Consider the following 16087-nt stretch of genomic DNA (forward strand, 5'->3'; position numbering starts at 1 on the left):
AACAAATCTATCAGCGAACGAACGCTGCTGGGGTGAAATGAAAAATATTGATTATCATCGCTATTAAACCATGAAATCCTCCGCAACTAATTAATCTGCCAGGGAAAAAGTTTGTTAGCGGCATTTCTGCTTCCTGCCGGCAACCTGACAAGCAGGAATCACCAAACACTCGATGGCTGCCACCTGTCCCTGAAAGTTTCCCCGTTCCTTAGCTCCCCGCAGCAGGCGGCGGGGAGGTGAAAAGCAGCCCGAAAACATGCCTGAGCGCTGAGGTTTGGCGCTCATCAGCTCTGCCCTGCCTCGCTGCCTTCCGGCTCCTCCGCGCCGCCGCGCCCGCCTCCCTCCACGCCCGCCCTTTCCGCAGGGCTCGCTGCGGGGTCCCGGGCGTGCCCGGCCTCGGGGGCGCGCAGCGCGGTGCCGCCGTGCCCGCGCCTCTCCCTGCACCCGCGCTCGGCGGAGCTGTCCGCGGCTCGTGGTGCTGAAGCCGCAGCGGCCGCCCAGCCTCTTCCTCCGCCCCCCTCCCTTCTTCCCCGGCGTGGGCTCTTGCAGGCAGCCGGCAGCCTGGGGCATCAAAGGCTGGGGAGGGCCCCATTCCTCCCTTTGATTCTCCCCCCCACCCCACCCCGCCTTTTTGCTTCTGCTTTTTTTTTTTTTTTTTTTTTTTTTTTTTTTAAAGCCGGGGGAGGGAGGAGAGCGCAGCCACGTTACACCCCTCCCTTCCTGCAAATCCCCGCTTGCACTGCAAACAATCTGCCTTCCCCATTGCATCCAAGGGAGATAGCAACAGCAACATCATCACTGCAAGCCGGATGGGAGTGCAGAGAGGAGGCTGCTGAGAGAGAAAGGCACACACGCACACACCAGCTCGATGTTGCCAAAGCGGCAGGAGCCGCACGAAAAATAAGCCATGCTGCTCGGTGTGTCTGGTGCATTGTGCTCTATCAGAGCCTTTTAGGAGGAAGAAGAGAATTATCCACTCCGATTTTTTTTTTTTCCTGCCTGCGAGAGTGCGACAGACTTGCGATGGTTGAATGTCAATGCCTATGAGAGAGAACAACAGTCAGAGGAGGAGGACAGAAGGAGAGGAAAATGAAGGTGGGGATGGTGGTGAAGAGAAAGAAGCACCCTCATCCAATGCATCAAAAGGAGGTCCCTGCAATTGCTGATAGAGCCCTGGCCGCCTCACCATCTACAATGGTCTGTACAAGCTGCCAATGCGTTTGATGACGTTCCTGTTTTGTGAAAGGAGGAAAGGAAACGTGACCATGTAAGATCCACGTTTCTCCGGTCAATTACATGCGAAGAATAGGTCTGATTTCGACGGGTTTTTTTTTTTTGGTCCAGGATGGCAACTGCCTAGGGAATAATACAGCCGCCTTCCCTCACCAGTTTTGCTCTGATTTTTCTTTTTTTTTCTTTTTTTATTTTTTGGTGTGGTCCAGACAGCTGCTGGAATAGAGAAGGTCAGAATATACAAATACGTATAAAATATATATATGATATATATGATATATATTATATATATAAATATATTTATCTCAGTACGTCTGGGATTAAGCTCATTGAATGCTAATTATTTCTTTCAGGACTTTTAATATTTACAGTGAAATCTTTTAAAGGCAACAGTACATTCTGACGCCACCTGGGAGTACAGTGTTGGAGACATAGGGTGTTTTCCCATAAACAATGTGAAGGTCTTTTTGTTAAAGAGGCAATTTTGATATTAACAGCAGCTACCCATTTTGCATTTTGATAGCCAGACCGGCTGCTATTTTGTTCGGGTACACACCAGGTCTCGTGCGACTGAGTTTTATTTTATAATTGAAAAAAAGAAATAAAAAAAAAAAAAAGAAGAAAAGGAAAATTACTTGAGATGCCAAATACTGTCGAGAGGACCATATTCTCCCTCTTCCCCACACCCACTGGAGACGCGGACCCTTCTTTTTTACAGGCTTAGAGTCGACGGAGCCGAGCTGGGCTCCCTCCGGAGCGCCGCACAGCGCCGTGCCCGCGCCCCCGGACCCCGCGGCGTGGGAGATTTCTTCCCTCCTCCCGCTGATTTGCAAACAAACTTGTGGAATCCGCCCCGTCCGAGGGGGAGGGGGATAAAGTCGCCCCGGGGAGCAGAGTTGGTTGTTTTTTTTTTTTTTTTATATTATTGCAAGATTTCAGCGGGCTGCTGGGGATCTCCCCCCTCTCGCCCTCTTTTGTCGTTTCTCGGCCGGCGAGCGCAGCCCCCCCGCAGCACTGAGGTCTCAGCAGAGCCCCCCGGCCGCGGGGCGCCCGGCTCCTGCCCTTTCTTTCCCACCTCATCCCCGCCTGTCAAGGAAAGGCACATGTTAATACCACCCGGCGCGGTCATTTTCTGTTACTGCTGCTGCGGGCTCCTCCGTCCGAGACAGATGTTGCGAAACCAAGGCCTCCTCAAGTGCCGCTGCCGCATGCTCTTCAATGACCTGAAGGTCTTCCTGCTGCGGAGACCCCCCGCGCCGCCGCCGCCCTCGCCGCCGCCGCCGCTTCCCATGCCCGGCGGCGCAGAGGCGGGGGCCGGCGGCGCCGCTCCGCTCGGGGGGCGCGGGCCCGGCTGGCGGGCGGCGGCGGCGGGCGGCGGAGCGGGCAGCCCGGGAGCCGAGGAGTGGGGCAGCCCCGCCGGGGAGCCGCCCGCCTCCCTGCCCAGCAGCACCTCCTCGGATGACTTCGGCAAGGGCAAGGCCGAGGACCGCTACTCGTTGGGAAGCAGCGTCGATAGCGGCATCCGCACCCCGCTCTGCAGGATCTGCTTCCAGGGTCCCGAGCAGGTGAGGCCGTGCGCGGAGGTGGTTGGTGGGGTTGGATATTGGCTCATCCGGAGGAAAAGGAGATGGGGACGCTCTCCGTCAACCGGAACGGCCCCCAGGGGAAGAGGAGATGGGGTGCTCGCTCCTAACTTGGAATGGCCCCAGCCCAGTGGGCTCTAGAGATGGGCATGCTCTCCTCTAACCAGAATGGCCCCAGCCCTGGTGCTGGGCAGGTGTGGGGGCCAGATGTTGCTGAGCTTAACCGCAGCTGTAGTTCTTCAAGGAATTGTTGGGGCTGTGCTCCTATGCAGCCCAGGAGCCTTGCCTCCAGGTGCCCATCTCACAGCCACGCAGGTGTGGCACAGCAGGGACTCACATCCAGAGTGCATGTCAGCATGGGGGTCTCCATCCCCGAGTGAGTACTCAGTTGTGATGATGCCAAAAAGGATGTGAAGGATGGGGATCTGGTTGTGATGATCTCAGAAGGATGTGCTTAATGTGCTGTTGGCTTTTAAGAATACAACTCGAGTCTGTAGGAACACGTGGTAGGAGGCAACCCCACCTCATCAGCTTTCTTGCCCACTGCAAGAGCTCTGCAGCTTTACCAGAGCTTTCATGCTCCCACTGCACTTGCTGGAGGAAAAAAAACTGCTGGCTCCAATTGTACCTGCTGAAGCAGCAGCCTTGAAATGCTCTGTGGTACAGACCGAGGTTGGGCCAATGAAGTTTCCTTCCATCAGATGGGAGAATTAAATAAATGCAACCCCACTATAACATAAGGTGCCACCCTTGGAGCATTATTCTCCCTCATTAATGACAATTACAAGCAATTCACGTGTTTTCAAGCTGGGAATGTCCATGAAATAACATACTCAGCACAATTTGCACTTAATGTACAACTGCAGGCAGCAGGGAAGGCTGCAGATCTCTGCTTATGTGATCAAACCCAGATATGCAGGTAACCTTTATTATTCAGGGTAGCTCTGTGACAATAAGGGATCCTTGCACAAGCATGAGTCAAAGTTCAACTTAGCTGATACCCATTGCTATTTCAGGCACAGATTGTGACACACAGGGCATACGTTAAAATCCTGAGCAAAGCAGGTTTTGCTCCATGTCTTCTTCCCCCTTTAAGGACCCATGTGCTCTGCCAAGGAAAGCCAGTGTTCACCTGAGAGTGGCCACATTCAGGCACACGTCCTGCCAGTCCCAGGGGGTGATGCGTTGTGCTGGGCAGTGACCATGCCTACCACTTTGTCAGTGATAGTTGTTCACAGAGGGGGCAGTGGGCTTGCATTTATCTTCAGAAGCAGGGCCTGCCATGGACTCATCTGAATGCCCTCATGTCCTCCCCATCAGAACTAGATACTCAATAGACTGTAGCCTTCTCTAACGCTTCTGCAGCTGATTGATAGCCATGAGACACAGTTCTCACTGTAGGATTTTAGGTGAAAGTTGGGGAAATCATTGTTTTTTGGAGATGCTTTATGTCTTCCTCACTTGACTGTCTCCTCATTGTCTCTTCTAAAAGTTGGAAGCTGTGCAGCTCCGTGCCTGGGAATTTGCATTATTCCACGTTTCTAGTACTCTTCTCTGGCTTACAATTCTGCCTGTGTACAGGAGGCGTAGCGCCCGCATGATCGGCATGCGTGTGTGAGCAAATAGAGCCTAAGCAGAATTAAAACAGAAGTAACCTGCTTCCTTGGCAAACATCAACACTGGGAAATAATTGGATGCTAATTTTCATGCTTAAAGACTGTGTAGGTTGCATTGTAAAAGTGGGACTGTTTGCTGACCATCTGCCAGCCTACCTGAGTGAGAAGCCGAGCAGATGTGACTGGCATTTAATAGAGTTTCTCTTTTCCTCTTACAGTTTCTGACCAATATAATAAGACACTTACAGCTGGATTCTGCCTGTCACCCTTCAGTAGTACCTTATCCTGCAAATAATTTCTTTTTCACCAGCATGTCTTGAAAGCCTTAGCCCAGCTGAGACTTAGCATTGGTGAGCACAAGTCAATATGTGGGCCCAAGTCAGGAGTTTTAAGGCATGGTCATATCCTGACGCAGCTTTCTACAAGTACGGTTTGGAATGACTGAGAACTGAATTAATGTACTGATGTCAAGACCTGCAGTTTGGTTTATTTGTCCCTTACATCCATGAAATTCCAGTGTTGCTAAATCATAGAATGGCTTAGGTTGGAGGGGACCTTAAAGATGATCTAGTACCAAACCCCTGCCATTAGCATGGCTGCCAACCACTAAATAGGCTGCCTGAATTCTACATTCTTACTCACTGAGGTGGTTGTTACTGATTTAGTATTTATTCCCCATTTGTTTTCCAGCTGAACAGCTGAGCAAAGCCTCTTTTTCAGACGCTTGCAGCAATAGATGCCATAAACACACGTTATTCCGTACCACCCTTGCCAAGATCATCGTGAAAATGTATCCAATTGGAAAGAAAATGCAATTGCAAGTTCTTTACTGTGCAGATTAATAACAATGGCAGAAATAAATTGTGTTTTATTTACCTGTCAGAAACATCTGAAACTGCTGCAGCTGTGGGCAAATTTGCAAGGCTGCATCATAGTACCAAGAACAAAAGCCTTCATTATAAATTGACTGTTAGGCGCTTTAAGCTTATTTACTCAGATAAAATGACACTGAGTCTCCAAAAGATGATTTAATCCTGTTTTGACTTATATATATATATATATATATGCAGCAGCCAAAAAGGTTTCTTACTAATCTGGCTTTGCAAGTGGGTTTTATTTAATATCTAATGCAAAGCAAAACCTGTAGGGATTTTCACTTTGAATTTATGATTGCCCACTAAGCACAATATTGTAGGCTACTGAATTGCTTCTATCTTAAGCTCCTCATGTTTGTTTGTGGCTCTTATTAGTAAACTGATTTTTTCATTATAAATGTGCTGAGCACTGTAGGAAGGAGTAAAGCTCAGTATTGTAGAACTGCTCCAATCCTTGCAGGTTATTCAGGGAAAAACAGTAATGCAGACAAGAACAAGGGGACCTGGATACCAGGTGAGCATAGCACCTCCCACTTTGAGGGCATGGAGAGAGTGCAGCTTGGGTCTGGCAGTTGAAAGAGACAATTGCATGTACTGAAGATGGGTTTAATGTCATGAAAGCCAGCGGGCTGGACTCTGCACTTGGCAATGGCATTGCCTTTCAGAGACTTACTTGGCATTTTCAAAGGTTTTACATCCTGCACCATTGTGTCAGCTAGTTCTGAAACTGCAGATTGAAAGGCAGAGCTCAAGAGAGAAAGTGAGAAAGATGCGGAGTATTTTCTTCTGTTTTAGTTAATGCTTCATGTTTGCAGAATCTTGTCTGCTTTTCTGGATCTTTGGCAATGTTCTGCAAGAGAAAGAAACTAAAGCGAGCTCTGCTTTCACATATGTTTCATAGTGCTTGGTATGGATCCAAGTTGAAAGCAAGTCATGGAGAGTAGCAGGAACGTACATGGATGAGAAGCCCCTCTGCATCCACAGATACAGTGTTTGCTCATGTCACAAGGAGTTAGCAGTACGGTAGCATTTCGGATTTCTGAGCTGGTGCTCGCTGTGCTGAAAATAAATAGAAAAGCATTCCTAGATGAAACTGAGATCATTTAGAAATCAGTGTCTCAAGGATTGCTTGCGAGATTCTCAGTCAGAGTGTGCGTACGTCTTTCCCTACCTGTCAGTTTCTGCCTGTGTTTCTCTGTTCTGAGGAAGAATACTGTAAAGACAGAGATTTTCGTAGCGTGGATAGGACTTGTTGGCTAAGGAGGATCAGAGGGAACAGACTGTGACTTTTGCCAGCAGGTTGCTAGTTTGGACATAGCTCTGTACTCAGTGGCAAAGCTTGCGGAATAGATTTCTCTTCCCACTAAAGTCCCTTCCAGATTTTAAGGAGACCAGCTCATTAACACATGAACACGGAGACCTTTAAGGAAGCTGGAAGGGAAGACAACTTACAGTTGATAGCAGGACATGTGTTTCTATGTGATATGTCATTGGGCTGTGGAGCTCCCTTCTGCAGGACGTTAGCAAGCCAAAGGACTTAACTACATTTAATACTGGTTGTAAAGCCGTGTGGGTACCAAATCATGTCTACAGTCATCAGAATTAATTAAAGATAAGGCACCTGAAAGTACAGTACATTCTTCAGGTCTGATATCAATCTTGAGATCAGGAAAACTGAAGAGGAGCAGATCCTAAGGCTGGTCTATAGCCCCAGGGCTAACAGCTCCTTGCACACAGCCAGTAAGATGTGCCTCTCCAATGCATGTTTAGACTTCATGTGCTTGTGAGGTAATGCAGGCACTTGCTGTCACAGTCAGAACCTGCCTGGAGCTAAGATGGCCCTAAATGCATAGAGAGCTCTCTCCTGTGTACCAGAACAGCCCCACCTGGTAATTCCTGGCTCATTCTTGCTCCTCAGTCTGGATGAACACACCATTCTTGATGGTTCCATGTAGTAGCAATGCATGCTGAGTACCACTGAATGGACAGTCCTTAGCATGTGCCACTGGAAATAACAGATGAGAATCTCAAACCTGCTCCTGTTACAAATACAGGCATACCTAGAAGCTCTCCTTAGCTTGCTGGTTGGTAGCACATGAAAAAAAATCACAAACTAAGCCAGGAAACATTGCTACTCTACAGACTGGTTTCTCCATAGCACAGAGAAGTTCAGGAAATCACTGGGATGCTTGATTTCTGATTTACAGTGTTGTAAGACAAAGCAGAATTGGGTATCTTCTTTCTGGAGTAAAATAAAGAGGATAAGAGGTAGTTTGAGGCTGAATTAGAGGCATGAGTGTGATAAGGAGCAACTACGTAAGTAGCATTACAAGCAAGTGGAAAGGCAGGGAAGCTCAGGAAAGGAGATGCAAATGTTTGGTGAGATCTGTATAAGCTGGCTAGAACATCAGCACATTGTTTTTGAACACGTTGAATCACATAATGACAGTACAGGCACCCCACCTGAGTACTTTTCATAGGTGTGTTCCCACATGATTCATTTACGTGGTGTTAGAAGGAGAATTATTCATTGGAAAACAGCCAGTCCTGCTAAATCTGAAGCCTAAGAGATGCTGGGTTGCAGCTCATCAGATTTCAGTCTGTATACTGCAATTTATAACAGAAAGGAAGAAGCTTCCTGTGACGTTCAATCCACCTCTCTGCTTTCCTTTCTTTGACTTTCAGCACTTCTATAGATAGCATTTCTGTTTCACCTGTTCCTGGATGAAGTCTGTACCATGCAGGCAGAACTTATTTGGCTTCAGCAAAGGCTTTGCTTGAGCTATCAACTGAATGGAGCACAGGATGTCATCTATTCTAGATTTAGACTCTGTTGCCAAAGAGTTGATTGGCAAAGCTCCCATTAACTTCAACAGCAGAAGAGTAGGCATCCAGTACCGGGGACTTGACCCTTGTATTTCAGTAATGTTGTGCACACAGTGGGGTTTCTATAAATAATAGTGAAGGCTGCTAATCCCATTGACTTTTAATTGCTCCAGGAGACAGGGTGTTCACCTTTTGTGCCTGCTGAAACTCTGATGCCTGACCCATTTATTTCAATGCCACCAGCTAGCCCGAGGAGCAGTTTTTCTTTTCTTTCACTTTCCTCTGTATGAAAGGCTTTCTGAAGGAACTTGTCTGTGTTTGTGTCACTGTTTCTTAAATATACATTTCAAACCATGATTAACAGTGTCTGATGTCAGTTAGTGACAGAACAAGCAATGCAAAAGCATGTAGCTCCATTGTTTGGATCTGTAGAGTCACTGTTATTCCCACAAAGGCAACACTTGCTCCTGGAAGGGCTCTGTTTGTACAAAACTGAACTGCATTCAGGTTGTCTTTCAAACATTGATTCACAGCAAGAGCCTCCACTGTGACAGCTATTTACCTGCTTTGGTGTTTTTCCATTCAAAGATGGTCCAAAGGTCATAAATACAGATGTGCCAGAATCTGCATGATTCATAGTGTCTGTGATGCTGCATTTCCTATTTGTCCACTGCATGTGTGGTTCCAAGTTGATGAAAGGTGATTACCTGTGCAAAGCTTCCAACTTCATCTACATTCCCTGGGTCAGGCCTTGGTCCAAGACTTCTGGGTGAAAGATGTCCTTGAATCACTTCCCAATGAGCTGCAAGTGCTCAGCAGCCCTCCAGATTATACCTGCAGAAATCCACTGCCAGGGGGAGGAAAACATTGGTTGGGGATTGTAGGGAAAGGCAATAGCAGATAACCAGTTCAAAATTACCCAAAAAACAGTGACAGGCACAATCCAATTAAAAAAAAGATTTGCTTACACATCCCAAGGATCAGGACTCACCAAATACTCCAAAAGGAAGGATCTCCAGATAGAACACCTTCCCTTCAGGCAGCCAGCCCTTAAATGAGGCTTAGGGAGTTGCACAGGTGAATTGCTTTTACCTACTCCCAGGGCTGGCTGTGTCCTTTTACCAGGTGCTCAATCACTGGTTCAGGCTGAGACATAGCAATTCCCATACAAGGATTGTGCTATTTTAATATGTAGGGCTCGTGATTTTAGGCTGAACTTTTATGCCAGAGACAGCAGCAGAACTACTAGCCCCACACCTAAAATCCTCCCCTTGCCTGCTAGGGAGTGAGGACCCAACAGTCTCTTGCTGAAGAGGCATTTCAGCTTCTCCATGCAGTTACACCTCAGCTCTCTCTATCAGCTGTGGAAAGGGCTGATTTAATGATATGGACTGGATTAAAATAATCTGAACTGAAAAATGGGTTATGTTTTTCTCACGCCTAGGCCTGGAGTAAAATAAAAAGATAGACTATAATTAGGGTTGGTCCATATCTGTGGCCACCCAGTCTCTGTTCTTAGCGGATTACTGAAGTAATAAAGCCACACGAAGGTGTTAGATTGTATGCTCATCAGCTCTCCTCTACACCCATTGGCTGATTTCAATCAGGTTTGGCAGGGATTGAAGATCTGAAAAGAATTAAATTCCTTAAAGTTTCTTGAAAACTAGCTGATGAAAAAGAGGAAAACTATGAATGTCCTGTTATGGGAAAGATTACAGCATTGGCTCAGATGCACTACATACTGTAGCATATGTGTGCAACCCATGTTTTTGTTGCCCTCTTTTTGTTACTTATATGCATTAACTATGTTAAGTATTTTATACGTGGCCCAAGACAATTCCTCTTTATTCAGTGTGGCCTAGGCATGCCAAAAAGTTGGACACCCATAAAGTCCATGGAGAACAGAGCTTCCACAGCAAGATTTAACAAGAATATGTACTCTATTAGGGAAGAAAAAAATCACACAAAATAACATGATATTCTTCCCATGGAAAAGCAGGCTCAAATAATACAGCTTGTTAACTTTCTATCTTTCTCCTTTTCTTTTGTTAATCAGGGTTACTTGCCTACAGTGAATTGCTTGATGTTGAAAACTTACTTATCTTTCCCCATCCTTTAACAACTGACCTTTATCCTTTTTTGCTTCATCAGTGGTTACAGTAGAACAGATTAGGTTGTTGGCAGTGAAGAATGATGAATGTTGCCTTGTCTCCATGGAGGAAAAAAAGAGCAAGACCTGGAAGCTTATGTAGGTAATAAATCTGCTGTCGCCATGTCCCCCTGTGAAAAGTTGTTAAGCAGGTGGTCTCCAATGACAAGATCCAGAAGCTGAAGTTCTCACACATCATTTCTTCTGTCATAGTTTTAAACTCTCTGATGGTTTTCCCTCAACTCCTTCTCTTCTTCTTTGTCAAAGTCAATAAATACGTCAAACTTTGGTCCTATCCATCCCATGGGACTCTACTCTGCATAGGTTTTCTTATGGTCCATGTTATCTCATCTTATCCAGGCACACTTTGTTTGTAGCTCAAACATTGGTGGTACTCTAAAAATCATTACCCTCAACAGTCACATCAATTCAACCTGCTTCCCTGGGTGCAAATGAAGGAAAGGATGGTAAAGAATAGAAGAATTATAACACAAAATATGTTTCAGAGGTTGTTTCCTTCTTCTCTTTGGAGGCAAAGACTGACAAGGATTGATTGGTTGACACTGGGTTTACATTTGTCACCTCAGCATAAAACACGTCATTTGGAAACATCTTTAAATAAGTTTGTAGTACATTGAGCATTTGGGGATGTCTGCCATCATCTGACGTAGGCATGCTGTAACTACAGTTTCTGTGAAGCCTTTTCCTGTGGCTACCATCATAACCTCTGCCACTATATGGATTTACCTTGTTACTTAAACCATGCACTGATACACACTGATCCTGTCCAAGCAGTAGGCGGTGCACAGGTCTCAAGAGATCAATTAGTCCACCCATCTAAAAACCTAACACAGGCTGATATAACCAGTTCTTGAGGGTGAGCGTGGTTGAAGACTCCACTTGTCCCTAGACATCCTGTTATAGGACTTCATGATCCTTCTTCCCTCTTGTTAGCAAGTTTTATATAATGTCTGACCTGAATCTTTCCTGCTGCAGCCCATTTCTTCTTGCCCTCCCCATTAGGAGGACAGCAAATTATTTTTGCCTTTTTCTTCTTTTTTTTTTTTTCAAGTACTAAGTAATTGAAAGCCTTATCCAGCAACTGAATGTAAATATAGCAAAAATTGATCCTCTGAGGACTTTACAAGTTGAAGTGATATCTAAAGTTGTGACACTCCTTGCTATTTTGTAGTCCAAACAATCCCAAATTTACCTTTGCTCTTATGACATAATTTCTAGAATTCTAATAATCCTTTAGTGTTCTCCTCTGGATTTTCACCAGATGGTCCATATTCTGCTTTAAAAGCACTGTCTAAAGTGGAAACAATTATCTGGTTGAGTCTTTGTTAATGCTGAGTAGTGCAGAAAGATTTTGAGTCCTCTTCAGGAGATAACAGATGCCAGCCATTTCAGGGTGATGTTTGCTTTCTCTTTTCTTTCATTTACTTATTTATTTTTGGAGCAGCAGAAGGTTATTAATTTTATTCAACTCATGGTCCCATATAATCTTCGTGTCCTTCAGAACTGCTCTCTAGTTAGTCCTCCTTCATCCTAGATCTGTGCAGTTAAAATTACTGCCTTGGTGGAGAAGCTGTACTTGGCCCCATTTAGTTGCTTTTTTTTTTTTTTTTTTAACCAGTCTTCCCCTTTCAGATAAGCCTGCAGATGTAGTAAGTATTCCCTCTATTGAATCTTTCATGCTGTTAATGATTTAAGTTCTTCTGCCTTGATTCTTTAAGAGAGCTGAGAGAAAAGCGCTGCAAGAGCAGCTTTAAGGCTGTCTTCAATGAGACTTGGGTTAGGACTGTCCGTTCTCACATGTAACCACATACAGGATGGGAGAAGAGATTCCCATCATTTCATTGCAGGTGTCTGCACTCTGTTCCCAACTAAAGATACCCTCAGCAAGGCTGAATGTGACCTTTTTTGACAGATCCAGGCCTCTATCCAGTCCTACCTGAAACATTGCCCTAGCCTCCCCTTTTTCTCCTGCTTCTCTGATCACTCTAACATTGATGTGGTGGCTCACATTTCCTCCACATTCCTCCCTAATGGAGTCCCACAAGCCTCCTTTCTCTTTGTCCTTCCCATCTTTTTCCAGCTTGAATACTTTCTCCATTATGGCCCTTAAAGCCAGTTCTGCAGGTTTCATTTCTTTCAGTCCAATCCCAAATCTCCTTGTGTTTCCCAGACTTAGTGTATGCTTTAGCATCAGTAAAAGTAGCTCGGATTTCTTGTATCCAGCATTTTCCTCCATGTTCATCTTTTTTCTGCCTTTCTCTTGTGCTGAGACTTTCTCTCAGGCCATTAACCCTACCCTTAGCTCGAGCTTCTTTCCTCTCATTTTCCAGCTATGTATTGAAGTCATGACCAGATTGCTTGTTGCTTTCTTTCAAGTCACACAAACACATGCTTAGATCCTTGTCTCTTGCTTTCACTTCTATAATCTTTTTTTTTCTCCAACCTTCCTGGCACAGACATTGCCTTATTTCAGTTCAATCAAAATGAAAATGTGAAGAACATTTGCTTTGATGAACGCTTGAAGAACAGGTTGCCACGAGAACTTCCATGTGCACCTTCCCTCCCATCAGTGTTCTCTGTCATTACCCAGGTGGATCCTGTCCAGTTTTTACTCCAATTCCCAGTCTTTGGGAGACTTAAGAAAGCCTTGTGGATGGCTGATGAAGACACAATATACAGCATTGGCACCCAGGGAGCCTGCTGACTCTTCACCCACATCGCATTAGCATCTACCCTGGTAATTTCACGGGGCACTGAACTAAAGCTCAGAGGTTATTTGCATTTTCCACAAGTACAGAGCCATGAACTAAGCTCACCCCCAGCACTTCTAGTTGTGTCAGATCTTCTCAGTCTGTCTGGTATCTTGTTTGACCTTGTCCTGTCTGGGAAATGAAGCACTTTCCCTCTCCTTTTCTCCTTGTTAAGTGCACTGGGACCTGTCAGGATTAAAGGTACTGGGAAAGTACAGGCTGATTATTATCCCATTCCAAGTGATATTATAAGAACATTAAGATGGATCAGATGAGCATTCAAGAAAAGTAGGTAATAATAAAGTATTATATCAGCAGAGAAATAGCAGTTAAGTAATTAAAGAGAGAGTTTGCACAAGAGGAAGAAGTAAAGTTATAGGTGCTCCTGGCCTCTAGACCATTCTTTATTTTAATATGGTGGTAACCTTTAGAGGATGTCAGTATGTCAAGCACAGCACCAAGAAGTAATGCAGAGGCTTTTCCTGCCCGAGAGTTCACATTTTAGGGCGTAAAAAAACCAATATTTCCTTAACATTCAAGAGAGGTGAATTCCGACAAGATTTAGGGCTTGAGGGAGGTTATTGGGCTAGTGTACTCTGAACCTTTTTATAATAGCAGTGAAATAAGTTCAGTCAATGAAATTCCTGCTTGAAGGTTAACAGCTGTGCAAGGACTGGAGAAGAAATACTCCATCTAGATTTTAAATCTTCGACAATGGGAAATTGTTGCAGTGCCCAAGGAAAAAATCTGGGGAAAGAAAGAACTGAAATTGTCTTCGCATATGAACTTCTGTCTTTTCTGTCACAGGAAGGACCGTGTACTTCATGTATCCTTAGAAACGAGCTTTTGTAACCCTTAGGCTGCCTGGCAAAGATTTCCCTCAAGGAAAAATGTTCTATAGTTGAAGACAGGTTTATTCCTCATCAGATTGAAAGCAAGAAACTTTCAGACTGGGCAAACATGTATGAGATTCAGCAAGTTAGAAAAAAACAGTTCATAGCCTCTTCTGACATATGAGAGCAGAAGTGTTGTCACCTATATTTAACCCACATTTGGAAAATATTCTTCATAGACGGGATGGCTACATCATTTCTAAGAAAAACATTTCTACAGCCCCCATAGCCTGCAGGGAGGACTCCTACATAAAACTGAGCATACTAAACTGCCATGACCTGACCCAGCTGCCATCAGCATTCTCTTTGCCAATTCTCATGGGTTTATTTCTTGCCCTTTTTGCAGATGTGAAAATCTGCAGGAAAGCCCTTGGCCTTCCCATACTGCAGCTATTCATGAGAATTCCTCTCTCAACTTTTTCTTGATGTTGCTTCATTTCTTTGGAGGTGTGCTCAGGCATGTGATGCAAATATAAGGGGAAGGAGGTAATTGTGAGTGTTTAGCTCAGATTAGATATTGGAAATAATTTGTTCTTCGAAAGAGTGATGAGGCATGGGCACAGACTGCCCAGGGAGGTGGGAGAGTCACTGTCCCTGGAGGTGCTGAAGAACCATGGAGATTTGGCACTGAGGGACACAATTAGTGGGAACAGTGAGGACGGGTTGATGGTTGGAATAGATGATCTGAGTAGTCTTTTCCAACCTCGATGATTCTATGATTCAATGACCTCAGCTCGAACAAAATCACATGACCATAGAATGATTTAGGAAGCTGGGACCTCTGGAGGTCATCTCTATCACCTTGCTCAAGTAGGTTGTACTGATTGAGGCTGAGCAGGGCCTTGTCAAGCTGAAAGCTGCATCGCTCAAAGGATGGTTATTCTACTTACTTCTCTGGTCCAGTATTGGGCACCTGGTCCAATAGTTGAATGCCCTCCTGGTGCAAATGTTTTTTTTTCCAGATTTCCAATATGAATTTCTTCCGTTCCAAATTGTGTCTGTTTTCTTGTCTTATAACCAGGAATCTTCGAGAAGAGTCTAGCTCTGTCTTTGCTCTACCTATCCATGAGATGGCTGAAGACTGCAATAACATCTCTCCTTAGCCTTTACAGGAGGTGTACAAAAGATAGGATTAAATGTCTGCTTTAGCTCCCCAGGGTGGATTTGGACAGTGGTTGAGATTTTTGTAATGGTAGTCGGATAAATATCAAGGGAAAATAGCTGCCCAACCGCAGGTTGAAGAATGAGAACAAACATCACTAATAATAGCAAGGGCTCAGATATTTCTGTTTGTCGTAGCCAAGACAAACATGATCCAATAATCACTAAGCCTCCAAGAGGTGAAACTATTTTAAATCCAAGTCACAGAAAAACTGATTGTAGAAAAGCTTGATTTGAGCAAAAACTATTTCTGTTTACATTAAACAGAAGGAAAGGCAAAAAGAGATTTGTAAGTAGGGTTTTCAACTTTGCAAATGCAGATTTTTAAAAATCAGGAATCTTTAAAACTATGCAGTATGTTATTATTGTACCTTGACTAATGGCTACCGAAATAGGCATTAGTCTCTTTATAACAAACAAAAGCATTCTGTTACATGTGCTGGAAGCTCACTGTCATTCTACAGGCTATTTTTGCTTTCTTCTTTCACTTAATTTGGCTGGAAAGCTGGAAGGCTTCAAATACTGTCCCAAGATGTATTTTAACAATGAAAAAATCTTCTCCCTTTCTAGCTTGCTTTCCTACAGATACTACAGATACTGCTAAGCTGCAGTACTTATCTGTGCAAGGTCTGTTTAGAAGTCCATGAGATGCACTGAATAACATAAATTTATTTGCCAAAGTCAGCCACCTTTGACAAAGAAAGGATGCAGAATTCTTAAGCTCTTATGAGTTGCGTGAAAACAAGTGACCAAGTGATAACATTGGAACATAAGAAGTCCACTCTTACTAGGCAGCAAAGAAGCCAGCTTAGCAAGTTTGAATACCTACATTTTTTAGAAGATTGTGGTATTCAATTTAGGAAAACCAAGGAACCACACAGTATAAGTTTTGGAGTCCTCTCCGCTGACCACAGTCCAAGATCAGCTATTTTTCTTGGCCTCTTCCATCAGGGCAGTTGCATCCAGCCAAGACATTTTCC

General features: G+C 44.7%; 1 protein-coding gene across 2 annotated transcripts in view; it reads left to right on the top strand.

The window, feature by feature from the left end:
- The first annotated feature begins 2028 nt into the window (after nucleotides 1-2028).
- The window catches only part of MARCHF4 (membrane associated ring-CH-type finger 4), an 80708-nt gene continuing 66649 nt past the window's right edge, over nucleotides 2029-16087 (top strand). For both annotated transcript variants that reach the window (XM_085228285.1, XM_085228284.1), the window contains exon 1: nucleotides 2029-2798. In XM_085228285.1, the coding sequence (XP_085084411.1) occupies nucleotides 2337-2798 (462 nt within the window). In that variant the 5' untranslated portion in view covers nucleotides 2029-2336. The remainder of the gene's footprint in view (nucleotides 2799-16087) is intronic.

Source organism: Meleagris gallopavo, chromosome 7 (genome assembly GCF_905368555.1).
Source record: "Meleagris gallopavo chromosome 7, MGAL_WU_HG_1.1, whole genome shotgun sequence".
Classification (NCBI taxonomy): Eukaryota; Metazoa; Chordata; class Aves; order Galliformes; family Phasianidae; genus Meleagris; species Meleagris gallopavo.